Source organism: Mangifera indica, chromosome 6 (assembly GCF_011075055.1).
Source record: "Mangifera indica cultivar Alphonso chromosome 6, CATAS_Mindica_2.1, whole genome shotgun sequence".
NCBI lineage: Eukaryota > Viridiplantae > Streptophyta > Magnoliopsida > Sapindales > Anacardiaceae > Mangifera > Mangifera indica.
In genome coordinates, this window is record NC_058142.1 from 12,699,706 (window position 1) to 12,713,775 (window position 14,070).

The window sequence follows — 14,070 nt, forward strand, 5'->3', positions numbered from 1 at the left end:
GAAAATAGTCAGTTCATCGGGTATCCAAAAAAAAGTTTAAGATATTATTTCTACTTTCACTCTGATCAAAGGATTATGGTCAATAAAAATGTACATTTTCTCAAGAAAGAGTTCTTGGAGAAAAGTGGTGTAGGAAAAAAAATTGTGCTCGAGAAAGAGTCTGGAGAGCTAGAAACCGAGCCTATTCAAGTAAATCCTCCTAGTATACAATCACCTGTACCAATTACAACGGCTCAAGTAAGAAAGTTTGCTAGAATGTCTCGATCTCTTGAGAGATATGAATTTCTAGCAGAAGAGAATTTTGAATCACTTCTAATGAGAGAAACTAAGCATCTAGAAGATCCAAAAACTTACCAAAAGACAATACTGGATATTGACTCCGACAGATGGTTAGAGGTAATAGGTTTAGAAATTGAATCTATGAATGTCAATCAAGTATGGACACTCATTGATCCACCTGATAGAATAATTTCAATCGGATGTAAATAGATTTTCAAGAGGAAAATTGGCAATGATGGAAAAGTTGAAACTTATAAAGCTCAATTAGTAGCTAAAGGTTATACTCTAAAACAAGGGTTGGATTATGAGGAGACTTTTTCACTAGTTGCAATGCTTAAATCCATCAGAATCCTGCTAGTCATCGTAACACACTATGATTATGAGATATGACAGATAGATGTTAAAACTATTTTTCTCAATGGGTACATTAAGGAAAAAATCCATATGGAACAACCAATTGGTTTTGTATCCGCTACCGAGAGGCATAAAGTGTGCAAACTACATTGATCTATATATAGATTGAAACAAACTTCAAGAAGTTAGAATATCCGGTGTAATGAAACGATCCGAGTATTCGGTTTCATTAAAAATCCAAACGAACTGTGTCTATAAATTGGATAGGGATAAAATTGTCGTTTTCCTAGTGTTATATGTAAATGACATTATCAATTGGAAATGACATTGGCACTATGATTGAGGTTAAGCTATAGCTAGCGAAATCTTTCTCCATGAAGGATCTAGGAGAAGCAACGTATATTTTAGGTATTCGCATCTATAGAGATAAAGCGAAAGGATTAATAGGTTTATCTCAAAAGTTGTACATAAAGAAAATGTTGAAACGCTTTCACATGCAAGACTCTAAGAGACGTCTTCTACCATTTCCTTATGGAACACATCTATCAAAAGATATGTGTCCAAAGACTGATGAGGAGCAATAGCGAATGTGTAAGGTTCCATATGCTTCGGCAATATATAGTCTCATGTATGTCATGTTTTGTACAAACCAGAGATTGTTTTTGCAATTAGTGCAGTAAAAAAATATCAGTCAAATCCTGGAGAAAGACACTGGACAACAGTAAAAGTTATCCTGAAATATTTAAGGAGGACCAAGGAGTTGATACTAGGTTATGAGGGTTCATAGTTGATGTTCAAAGGATACTCAGATTCTGATTTTTAGTCAGATGTAGACAATAGAAACTTTATGTCTGCATTTGTTTTTGTCTGTATAGTCTCATGTATGTCATGTTTTGTACACAACCAGAGATTGTTTTTGCAATTAGTGCAGTAAAAAAATATCAGTCAAATCCTGGAGAAAGACACTGGACAACAGTAAAAGCTATCTTGAAATATTTAAGGAGGACCAAGGAGTTGATACTAGGTTATGAGAGTTCACAGATGATGTTCAAAGGATACTCAAATTCTGATTTTTAGTCAGATGTAGACAATAGAAACTTTATGTCTACATTTGTTTTTGTCTGTAATGGAGATGCAATCAGTTGGAAAAGTGTCAAATAGTCGACTACTGCAGACTCTACTACAGAAGTTGAGTATATTGTCCCTTCAGAAGCTGCGAAAGAGGTCGTTTGGATGCGTAGCCACAGAGTTGGGCATGGTTCCTCGAATGAGTCAACTAATAATTATATTTTGTGACAATACTGGTGTCATTGTACAAGCAAAGGAACTAAGAGCGCATCAAAGGTCAAAACATGTTCAATGAAAATATCACATCTTAAGAGAATTCGTTGGAGCTGGAGATATTGTCATTCAAAAGATTGCTTCAGCGGCCAATCTTGTAGACCTACTAACTAAAGCACTAACGCAAAGACTGTTGGACCAACATCTAGAGAGGATAGGCATTAGGTACTACAACGATTGACTTTAATGCAAGTGGGAGTTCTTGTTAGAATATGCACTAAAAATCAATCGTTTTGTTGGTTTCAAGGGTTATATATCTTGCATATACATTATTAATTAAAAAAAAAAGTTCTTTCATACTTCACATGTTTTCTGCGTCACTTTTATATCTATATTATAGTTATATATTACATCTATATTAGCTATATGCAAATGACATGTGAAAGGTACCAATGAGTTTTAAGATCAAATCGTTCTCTATATAGACAATTTGTTTAAGCAATAGTATTGCATAGTGGGTGTGTGTTATATGCCCATAGTTTATTAGTGAAAGATATTAGACATGGTGAATATACACATAGGTAAACAATAGAACCGTTTGATGGTTAAAGAACTGATCAAAAGTTATTATATTATATTGTTTATCGAACGTGACCACTGAACGATGATTACATGGGCATTAATATGTAGTAAATGATACATCGTAAATCATACTAGTGTATAGATCCTTTAACGTGAGATATCACGATTGTGCTTCGTTCTGAAACGTATGGTTCATATGGTGTATACCACGAGGCTAATCATGTCTTATTTAGAAGCCACTTTGATCATATGTTGCTTAAGTGAGAGGACAAGTGATGATCATACAGGGATTCATTAGCTTGCCTGCTCCTGAGTTTCCATACGAATATCGAGAAACATGAAAATCTAAGACACTGGCCAGTGTAGATAAAAGTTCACATGAAAAGGGTTTTGATGTGGCACGTTTTGAGGCATGACTTGATTTAGAAAAGTTTAAATATTGGATTTTCACAAGTTCACATGAGAAGAGTTTCGATGTGGCACGTTTTGAGGTATGACTTGATTTAGAAAAGATTAAATATTGGATTGTGACATTTCATGAATCCAAGTTTAATTGGAATGTAATGACGAAGGCATTAGACTACATGGTAAGTATGAGTAAGAAAGGTTTATTTGATATTATGTGAAGCTTATACTTCATTGTGATGTAGGGGTCATAGGACATTGCTAGATGACAACACATGATTAGTGGGAGCTTCGTTTTGTAGCGGAAAATGAAGTATATTGGTTAACGACAATTTTGGGTTATATAGTGATATAATGAAATGTATCGTCTGATATAAGGCTCACGACTACGTCACTATGAACCTTGAAGGTCACACTCATATTTCAAGGAAGAAAATGTTGTTATAAAGATTAAAATATTTATCCACAGTTGGCTAACACTTTTTGAAGATAAAAATAATACTTTTCGAATAAAATTCTGAAAAGAGGCAAAATTATCATTTTACACTTTTGAAAATGTTTAGAAAGTGGAACATAAAATTTTGGGCACAAATTAATCAACATGTGTCAAAATATTAGTTACTTTTAATTATAAGCCATAAGCCAATAGAAATTGAACACATGTTATCAAGTTTAAACTTAATAAATGGGAGAGATGTAGAAAAATTAGAGATTTTTCTTCTTCTTCTTCCTTTTGCTGAGAAAAGCTTCCATTTTTCTTCCTTGAATGATACAAGTCAAAAGATCCCTTATTTTAGTGATTCAAGATTCCTAACTTCAAATCAAATTACAAGTTACAAGGTAGTTTATATATTTTTATGTTTTATTTTTTGAAACAACATATAAATTTTATATTACTATTTTTTTGGTAAGTAATTAATGATTTTATACCAAAGAAAAGATGTACAAGTGGTTTATCTAGGACAAAGTCCCTAGATTAAACCTAACACAAGCATACCTAGGACAAGCCCCTAGGTTATGCCAAAACATAATGCAATACAAGAAGCACAAATAAAATTACAATAGACTCAAAGCTACAGCTCACGTGTAAGTGCACTTAATGGAGCAAATAGTGAAAAGAGCACCAAAGCTACAAAACAAAATGAATTCGGCTAAGGTGAGCAAACAGCCGAAACTACAAGCCATACAAGGAATCACATAAGTATAAAACTAGATACAAGAAACACAAGACACATCACTTCCAATATCCGAAATTCAACAAGTTAACAATATATAGATCGTGGCAAGTCCCATATCAATGCAATGGAGTCATTTATGCTTGAACTTTGAATGTTTAACAAGGACGAAGCTCTAGCTTTCACACAATCCTTGATGGCGGCAATAATCCTCTCTTTTGGAGATTTGCTCCTACCAAAGAAGACATTGTTGCGTTCACCCCATATGTAGTATAAAGTGGCACCAAAGCAAAGCTTACAAATAATGTGTAATAGATTATCTCCCTTCCATTTATCTGCATAAAAAAGAACAAGAGTGCCCCAAGGATGGGGGGGAATATCAAACCGGCAAAGATTTGCAAAATGGCTCCATATGGCGACAGAATATGGGCATTGAAAAAAGAGATGATCCATGCTTTCCGGAGCCAAATTGCATAGGCCACACATATTGTTTGGGATGATGCCAAGGTTATATAGCTTATCCTTGGTCTTCATACCACCCTTGATACCCAACCATGCAATGAATGAGTGCCTAGGGAAATGTCTTTTGAACCAAATGATACTATACCATGGGACTTTAGATTTGGATTCCCTAATGCTATTCCAAGCCGATTTGATGGAGAATTGACCATTGGCGCTTGGTTTCCACCAAAAGATATCATCACCATGAGAAGGAGGAGGCATGATGGTATTTTTTATTTCTAAAAGAGCTGTAGAATTTGTCAATGGCCATTTCCATGTTACTTCCCCAATCACCTCCTTGACTTTACAATGCAACGGAAGCCTTGAGTCATAAACCACCCTAGGGCCATATTTGTCTAAAAGGGGTCCTAGAGGGTGCCAATTGTCATACCAAAGGTGAGTATTATGCCCATTTCCTACAATTCTTTGGATTTTTCCTTTAATGCTTTCCCTAAGCGAAAGCAATTTCCTCCAAACCCATGAACAATTGCTACTAGGTTTAATCTCCCAAAAGCTTTTATTTCTAATGTGATTATCATTGATCCAATCAGCGCATAACGATGTTCCAGCATTTAGAAGGAGTTTCCATATATGCTTCATCATAGCAGCCTTGTTCCAAGATTTGCTTTTCCTAATGCCCAATCCTCCTTCCTCTTTTGGAAGACAAATATCATCCCAAGCGACTTTTGCCTTCTTGCTACAGGATATGTCTCCACACCAAAGGAAATTTCTAAGGTAGCCATCAATTACCTTATGAACTTTTGCGGGAAGGATAAATGTAGAAGACCAATATACTTGGATGCTAAAGAGAATAGCCTTGATAAGAATAAGTCTTCCAGCATAAGAAAGGAATTTGCTTTTCCAAGAGGAGATCCTCGCCACAATCTTGTCAATGAGGGGTTTGCAATCATCAATCCTTAGTTTAGATGAAATCATAGGGACACCAAGATATTTAAAAGGGAGAGGGCCAAATTCAATGCCAAGGATTGATTTTAGGTGTTCCGCTTCAGCGTTATTAACTCCGGAAAGGTAGATATTGCTCTTGGACAGATTTGCTTTAAGCCCGGACCAAGAATGAAAGCAATCTAATACCTCTTTTATAAGAGATATGGAATAGACATCCGCCCTACAAAAAATCATGAGGTCATCCGCAAAACATAGGTGAGTGATGTTATTCTTTTTACACTTCCAATGATGGCTGAACTGAGCATTCTCCTTTAGGTCACTAAGCATGCAAGAGAGCACCTCCATAGCAATGACAAAAAGGTGAGGAGAGAGTGGATCCCCTTGCCTTAACCCTCTAGCACTTTTGAAGAAGCCAACAAGTTCACCATTTAGGCCCACCGAAAACATAGGACTCGTGATGCAGCTCCTTATCCAAGTTATGAATGTTTGCGGCATGTCAATGGAATCAAGGGCAGCAAGCAAGAAATCCCAATTTAAGGTGTCATAAGCTTTCATAATATCAATCTTAATGGCACATTTCTTTTCATGAGTGTTCTTATGGTAACCATGCATAAGCTCTTGGCATAAAAGGATGTTTTCACCTATGCTACGGCCTCCCACAAAGGCACCTTGAGCTTTGTTTATGAATTGCGGAAGAATGACCTTGAGGCGGTTTGCCATGATTTTAGTGATGCATTTGTACAAAGTGTTGCAGCAAGCAATAGGCCTGAAATCCTTGCAAAAAGTAGGATTAGTAACTTTAGGAACAAGTGCAAGAATAGTGCAATTTACCTCTTTTAAAAGGTGGCCTGTTTTGAAGAAGTGTTTTATGGCCCTTATAATATCATCACCAATGATGTTCCATGTCGACTTGAAAAAACATGCACCATATCCATCCGGATCCGGGGCCTTGTTATTATCCATGGCAAAAATGGTTTCTTTGATTTCCTCCGCTGAAATTTCTTTGATGAGCATTTCTTTTTCCTCATTTCCAAGCCGGAATTTGACTACCTTTTTGAGCTGCTCAAGGTTCACATTTGAATGCCCCCTTACATTTAGGATAGATTTGAAATGGTCCACAAATTCCTCCTTCACCTCCTCCATGCCATGAACAAAAGTACCATTCTCCCTTTGGATCCCATAGATAGAGTTTCTATTTCTTCTGCCTTTGATGCTTTTGAAGAAGAATTTAGTGTTTTGATCGCCTTCCTTAAGCCAATGAACTCTTGATTTTTGTCTAGCCAAAGATTCCTCAGCTAAAGAAATGGATCTATAGGATTCCAAACTTATTTTCTCCTCACGAGCAAGATCCTCATCCAAGGAGTTTATCCGGAGAAGCTCTTGGACATTTTCAAGTTGCCTTCTAGCTTCTAACACTCTTTCGGAAATGTGACTAAAATACTCCTTATTGAACTTTTTTAATTCAACTTTCAGTTTTTTAAGTTTGCTTGTCACCTTGTACATGGGGCTGCCTTGTGCTTCTTGGTTCCATACTTCAGCAACAACATTGAGAAAGTTTTCATGGTGTGTCCACATATTGTAGAATTTGAACGGAACTTTCCTACAATCTTCTATGGTGCCAATTCTCACCAAACACGGAGAATGATCGGAAATTGAGGGGTTGAGGAATTGAGCCATGGCATTTGGGAATAAATCTTTCCAAGAATCATATTACTATTGTTACATTACTATTGGGGTTGAGGAATTTTATATTACTATTGTTACATATGATGTGAACATAATCTAAAAATTTTAATTTTCTTAACAAAATCCTACCGATACAATTGTCTTCTTACTCGTGAAAGGGTTTCCAAATAGGTTTTCAATGTTAAAAGTTCAATGATAGCTTAAACTATTTTAAGTGAGATACATATAAACCAAGTGAAATGTTTAGTGTGTCTCAAATCTTGAAATACGCTATTGCATACGTGAAAGTGAAGAATTGAACATGTAAACTCTGTATTTGCCTATGCTTAATTTATGCATTGAGTTTATTTTATAATGGATTTGATTTTGCCATACTAGGTCACATATATGTAGGTTATATTGATTGTAGTCAAACAATGTAAAAAAATGTTGTCTCCTTAACATTTTAGAACTATTAATTTGCTTTTGCTTGTGATTTATCATTTGTGTGCTAAGTAACAACTAGATACAGAAATTCAACCTGCGAAATCAAGTCTTTGAGCCACCCCTTCCCAAATAGACAAAATATTTTATGATAAAAACGGAAATAGACACATGAATAAATAAAATTCATGCAATCACAAACGGGGATATATATATCCCCGACCCATCACCTCCTACATATTCTATAACTTTTACATATCAAATTACCTTTAAAAATTTTCAATTATTAGAAAGCCAAAAGACTTATTACCAACCAAGGTTAGTTTATTTCTAAACTTCCACCACAAATTTCAAAAACTCAAACACTTATTTGTCACCTGTTAAAGTTAATAAAATCCGTTAAATTCAATTATATACTTGTAATTTAACCAGTTTTATTTAAAAAATAAAATTTTATCCTATTTCTCTACTTTAGTTTTAAAAACTCACAATTTCCCCCCAATTCAAGTTTTTAAAAGTCACATTTTTCCCCTATGATTTATTTTTTCTTTCTTACATTTTCAGCCATCAAAATCCGTCTTCGATCACCTTCTTCAACTCAACCTAGTCTCTCTCCCACTCAACGCTGAAGTGAGATGAAGGAGACGCCTTTCTATAGTCCATTTTCCAAAAGGCAACAAAATACCCACCTCCAAAAGGAGACAAAATACCCACCCAACCATCAAAGATGGAAGTGTCTGGGTGAGCTCCGTGAAGTATTTCGTTACCCAACAGAAGTCATCAAAGATGGAAGCATGAAACAAAGCTAATTCGTGGATATTTCATGAGACAAAGCTAGAGCTATTTCATGAGGCTACTTCTAGGTGGGTAATTTGGCTATAGATCTTTACTTCGGTTGGGTGAGAGAGAGATAATTGAAAGACGTCTCTTTCATCTCACTTTGGTGTCAAGAGGGACAGAGACTAGGTTGAGTTTAAGAAGGCAGTTGAAGATGGATTTCATTAGCTCAAAATATAGGTTAACAAAAAATAAAATATAACTTTTTTAAAATTAGAACTAGAAAAAAGTTACGAGTTTTTAAAACTAAAATGAGAAAATAAGAAAAAAATTTATTTTTTTAATATTATTGGTTAAATGACAATTATACATTTAAATTTAAAAGATTTTGTTAATTTTAACCATTGACAAGTGAATATTTAAGTTTTTAAAACTTGACGAAAAAAATTTTAAAAATTGAATTAACATATGAAAGTTTGAGAATAGACTAACCCTTAAATGGAAATAAGTCTTTTGGCCTTATTACAAAAATGACCTGTAATAAGTGACCTAACATCTAATAAATATTTCATTATTAGCCTAACGATAATTGAGAAGGAAAAATGTCGAAAATTTTCCAATGTCATGTATACCCAATTTTGAGTATTTAATTGAGTATCTAGATGATGTCTCATTAAGTGATTGAATAATTTTGAATTAAATATAAAATAACACTTAATCATCAGATGACACGTCATCTAAATATCCAATTAAATACTTAAAACTGATACACAAAATTATTCATTGGGTAAAACAGTTACTCGTTTTGTTTTAAAATAATAGTGTTAACTGGCATTAACTCAATAAATTTATGAATAATCAAAATTTTCCTTTCACCTAACCTTTCATTGAATTTATAGAGAGTCATATGCATGAAGACCGCAGATTGCTATCCAGTTCTCCGATATAATGCTGTGAGGTACTCTGTAACTTCAATAAGCGATCAATAAGACTCTCGCGGTAATAAGACCGTGAGTCTCACATACACCATCTATAACAAAGGCTCAATTAGCATCAAGACTAGTCATATATCAGAATAGTGGAAGAATATGCCCGACCACAGAGGAAATTAGACATTTTATCTCCTTGCAAAACACTTCAAAGATGAGGCCAAAAAAAGCATATTTGGGAATATTTGAAGTTGATTTTAGATCACTTAAGACTACCATTTACGGAAGAAAAAAGTTTGCACATCTACTCTTTCTAAACAAATTGTTAGAGACCATTTCCCTAGCAGATAGACATTTACACACATTACTTCATCTAATCTATCTTAGCTGTAATTTGTGAAAATCCAAAGTCCTTAACCTATGCCAGTTATCATAATTTATATATTCTGTCTTTAACTCACCTAGCATATAGTAATCTACGCTTCATGGTATTTTCCCAAGATTATGTCACTTAAATAGGAAAAGAAACCCACTAATACTATGAATCATGTCAAGTACAGAGATCTCCCTTCTTTTCAATATTAGTTATAAAATCTCAAGATAACTAAAAGATGACCTAATACACCTTTCTCTTTCACTATTTCCTTCCTTGATGGCTGGGGAGCTACAACTCATTAAATTTTTTGTAAAATTAGCATCAATTGGGAGAATATGAATTCTACTTCCATGAAGTGACACATAAGGACCAGAGCACGTCTTTTGACAGGGGAGTGTAAGCAGCCAAACAATTTGGAAACTCCATTTCAGTCAAAGCTCTGAGATTGATTAGACTACTTCAATATGGATTTAGATGTGCCTGTTAATATTTCACTAGTCTAGCAAATGTCAATAGAGGAGTAGAAAAAGTACTACTAATAACAAAATTCAACCAAATTAGAAGTTGTACACTACCAAGAATAAAAAAACTTTTAGAATTTCAACAATTATTGCACTTCTGCCTAGGTAATAAATTCTTTCTTGAAACCACAAATAATAGTATTGCAATAATAGTAAACACCATTCATCTTACAATTTCAGTTCTCTTTCTTTCAAAGCACAGCTCCATCTGCACCAGAAGAGATACAACATTAGCATTTTTTGTGGTTGAATATTAAAATTCTTCACATTTTAGAGTGATTTTAGCTTCAAACAGATAAACACCACAAATTAAGCACTTTATACAGCAAGATTTTGGTAGTCAGATACATAACTGTTTCTGAAAATATAATGCAAATTAAAAAATTAAATTACCCCAGAAACTCAATCAAGTTCAGAAAGACACCAAATTTCATGTATCAGTCATTCAAAAACAGAGACTACCATTATGTGATCATATCTATCAACATGAAATACCAAGTAAAAGCTCTAACTGCCACCAGTTTCAGTAATCTACATTACCAGAATGTGACATTGTAAAGGACATTAGCATAATTTGTGCCTGATTGTATCTTCTCTTTTCTTTTAATTTAAAATTAAGCCTTGGCTCACTGATCACAGTTCCCTCTCTCCTTATTCTATAGTGACTAACTACTGAACAGCTGGTCTTATGTTAGATGCTGAAAACTAAAATACAATAAATTTGCTCTTCTTTCTTCAGTTATCAGCATTTTCCTAGACAAAAACTCCTTTAACCAATTTATTTCAAGCTAGTATCGATTGCCCCTGAGAAAAGAAGACTGTTCAAAATCATGCTGCAGAACAAACTCAAAGCCAGAAAATTTTTCACATAATTATCAACAGGTCCAGAAATACCCCTAATTTCTTCAGCTGCACTTTACTTTCTCTAAAAGGTGAACTTGCTAGGACATATGGATAAAAAATCTATAAGTCACTGCTGCAATGGCATCATCACAATTCTTAAATGGCACATAGGAAAATCCATTAACCTAGATTAATTACAACCTACAAGTTATCACTGGACATTCAATGAGAAGACTTCCTAATCATCTAAAAGATCTCTGTAGAAGGATTTATTGAAGTAAAAATGAAGCATAATACAATCATGAGACTACTTCACTGTGAAACTTTAATCAAGAAGTCTGAAACCATACCTAGCAAATGCAAACAAATCAAAATGGAGATTGCAACAAACAATGCTATCTAATCTAACAGCCAAAAAAAAATGCATGAAAAACTCTTATACACCAATTATCTCATTTGGTCCCATTAGGACAGCTTTTTCAGTTCAAACAACATCCTAGTCAGGCATACAGATGACAATGTGCTGAAAAAAGTAGATTACAAACTTAAGTGAAGTATATGAGCCACTACCTGAATATAAAAATAATCCAAAATAACAAAAGCAAATCAAAATATCTTCAACTAAAAAACAAATCAGATAGATATACTCTCCAAATCATCTGGGCTATGGCTATGTTATTGTTTCCTTGTGTTATTAACTAAATAATAAAAAAACTCAAATTGCACAGAAGCAAACTAGCTTAAAAGCTTAGACACTATAATTTAAATGTGTAAAAAGAAAATCTGTTACCAACATTAAATGTTACTAACGTGACATTCTGTGATTCAAGTGCTATATTTATCTACAACTAGAAATCGAATTTGTTTCAATAAATTAAAAGATCAAGATCTTAAGCTTCCATACAAATCCAGAGTGCTTGATTTGTGTTAACTAAATTGAAATTGGCATTGGGCCTTATAGTTGCCAACTATGTTGTAAACCACTAGAAATCAAAATCATGTCCATAAAATCACTGGATGCACATCTTACCACGAATCATCTGAGCTTCTCACTCCCAGAGCTTCTCCTTGTAGCTTCTCTAACCTTCTCCAAGTACCCTTCGATAGGTGGCGTGAGCGTAGCCATAAACCTATTCACCGGAAACGGCGTCAAATCTGGCACCAAAGCCGCCTCCTTCAACCCTTCAGGCAACGCCTCAATTGCCTCCTTCTTCAACCTCAAAAGGGTCGATTCCGCAGCCTGCCTAGCCCGATGCCTCCTCATCAAAACCCGACTATATTCCTTGGCCAACCGTCGCCCATCCTCAACCGTCAACTCATACTTCGGAATTTTCTCAGCATCAACCAACCCAAGTGAAATCAAGTCCAATCCCGGAGTTCCCATTATCATGGGCTCATCACTAATACCCATAGACGCTTTTCCCCCTTTCTTCAAAATCTCAATTTCTCGCAGTCTATCTTTGCTCACAAGACCCAATTTTTCCCGCTCAATCTCTCGTTTACGCTCTTTTGGGGTGAGATACCGTACGGGTGTTGGGGCATTGAGGCATTGTTCGTATAATTTTTGCTTCTCATCAGGCACATACGGTTTTGCGGCTGCTGATGAGCCTTTCTTGGTTGAGATTTTGTTGCGTTTCAATTGCACCCCAGCTTTCAATTTGGCTTTCCCTTTTGGGGTTCCACTTGCATAGCATTTTTGAGTAAATTGGTGAGAAAGGCTCTGAAGAGAGTTTGATTTGGTCAATCTGAACATTATGCAGAGAGAAAGACAGTGAAATTTCAAAGGGAATAGTGGGGGTTTTAATTTGGTGGACTCGGCTTAGGGTTTTAAGGCCGCATAACAAATTTCGAAACAAAAAATAAATAGAATTATTTCATAAATTTCAAAAGGCCAAGGCCTTTTCCCACCCATGGTTTGTGTCAACCCACTAACTTTAGAAAATTTAAATATCAACCTATTTATTAAATTTTAGGCCAAAGGACTATTTCCCACCTAAACTATACTGAATTCTCAAAATTCCCCCCATTAACTATAGAAATACTATTTACCCACCCATGGCCGGTTAAATTTAACGGAACCCTAACCTCTGAAAATTTAATCTCATTTTCCCCCCTAAAAGTTTAAAAACTAACATTTTTTCCCTAAGCTAAGTTTGAAAAGATCGCATTCCCCCCCTAGGGTTTAGTTTCAAAACTCGTTCACTTTCTTCGATGCCATCGCAGGACGTCTCTCCCTCCCGACGGTTTCTCTTCCACCAACGGCCCACCTCAACTCCACTCTAACCCATCTGACGTCGAGAGACGTCGTTTTGGAAGAGAAATCATTTTCCCAAACAATGAAGATGAGATCAATCGATCTCGTCTTGTCTTCCCAAATGAAGATGACTCGTCTTTTTAGAGGACGACGAGTCGCCTCGTCTTCGTCTGGGAAGATGATTTATTTTCCCAGACGATGTCTCTCAGCATCGAATGGGTTAGAGTGGAGTTGAGGCGGGCCATCGATGGAAGAGAAACCGTCAGGAGAGAGAGATGGTTGGCGATGGCCCCGGAGAAAGTGAAAGGGTTTGGAAACTAAACCCTAGGGGGGGAAATGTGATCTTTTCAAACTTGGCTTAGGGGAGAAAAGTTAGTTTTTTAAATTTAGGGAGGGAATGAAATTATATTTAAGTTTATTTTTAATATTAAATATAAAATAATGATTTTACCTTTACTACCGTTAATTTTAACTGTTCATAGGTGAATAAATGATATTTTCATAATTAACGGGGGAAACTTTGAGAATTCAACATAGTTTGGGTGGGAAATAGTCCTTTGGCCTAAATTTTATTATTAATATTATAAATAAAATCATTATTTAAAAATTTTATTTAAACTCATATTTTAAAATTATTTCTAAGTCTTCAAATATTTATTTTTATCCCATAAATTCATATTTTTTAGGTTTAAAAACTAATTTTTTCTAACTAAGTCTAGTTTGCAAAACTCTATCTTTTTGTTATATTAACTACCCCCCAATTTTTAAAAAATTTCAA

At 34.9% G+C, this 14,070-nt stretch overlaps 1 protein-coding gene across 1 annotated transcript; it reads right to left on the reverse strand.

Annotated features, from left to right (window-relative positions):
* Window positions 1-10,195: 10,195 nt before the first annotated feature.
* On the reverse strand, window positions 10,196-12,860 carry LOC123217938. Its single transcript, XM_044639031.1, has 2 exons — window positions 12,069-12,860; window positions 10,196-10,403 (listed from the first exon to the last, which is right to left on the reverse strand). The coding sequence occupies exon 1, from the start codon at window positions 12,789-12,791 to the stop codon at window positions 12,075-12,077; it is 717 nt and encodes a 238-aa protein (XP_044494966.1). The 5' UTR covers window positions 12,792-12,860; the 3' UTR covers window positions 10,196-10,403; window positions 12,069-12,074.
* Window positions 12,861-14,070: the final 1,210 nt, after the last annotated feature.

What these genes read in the sequence shown, in the direction of transcription:
- LOC123217938 (XM_044639031.1), bottom strand. Translation starts at nt 12,791, where the DNA reads ATGTTCAGATTGACCAAATCAAACTCTCTTCAGAGCCTTTCTCACCAA.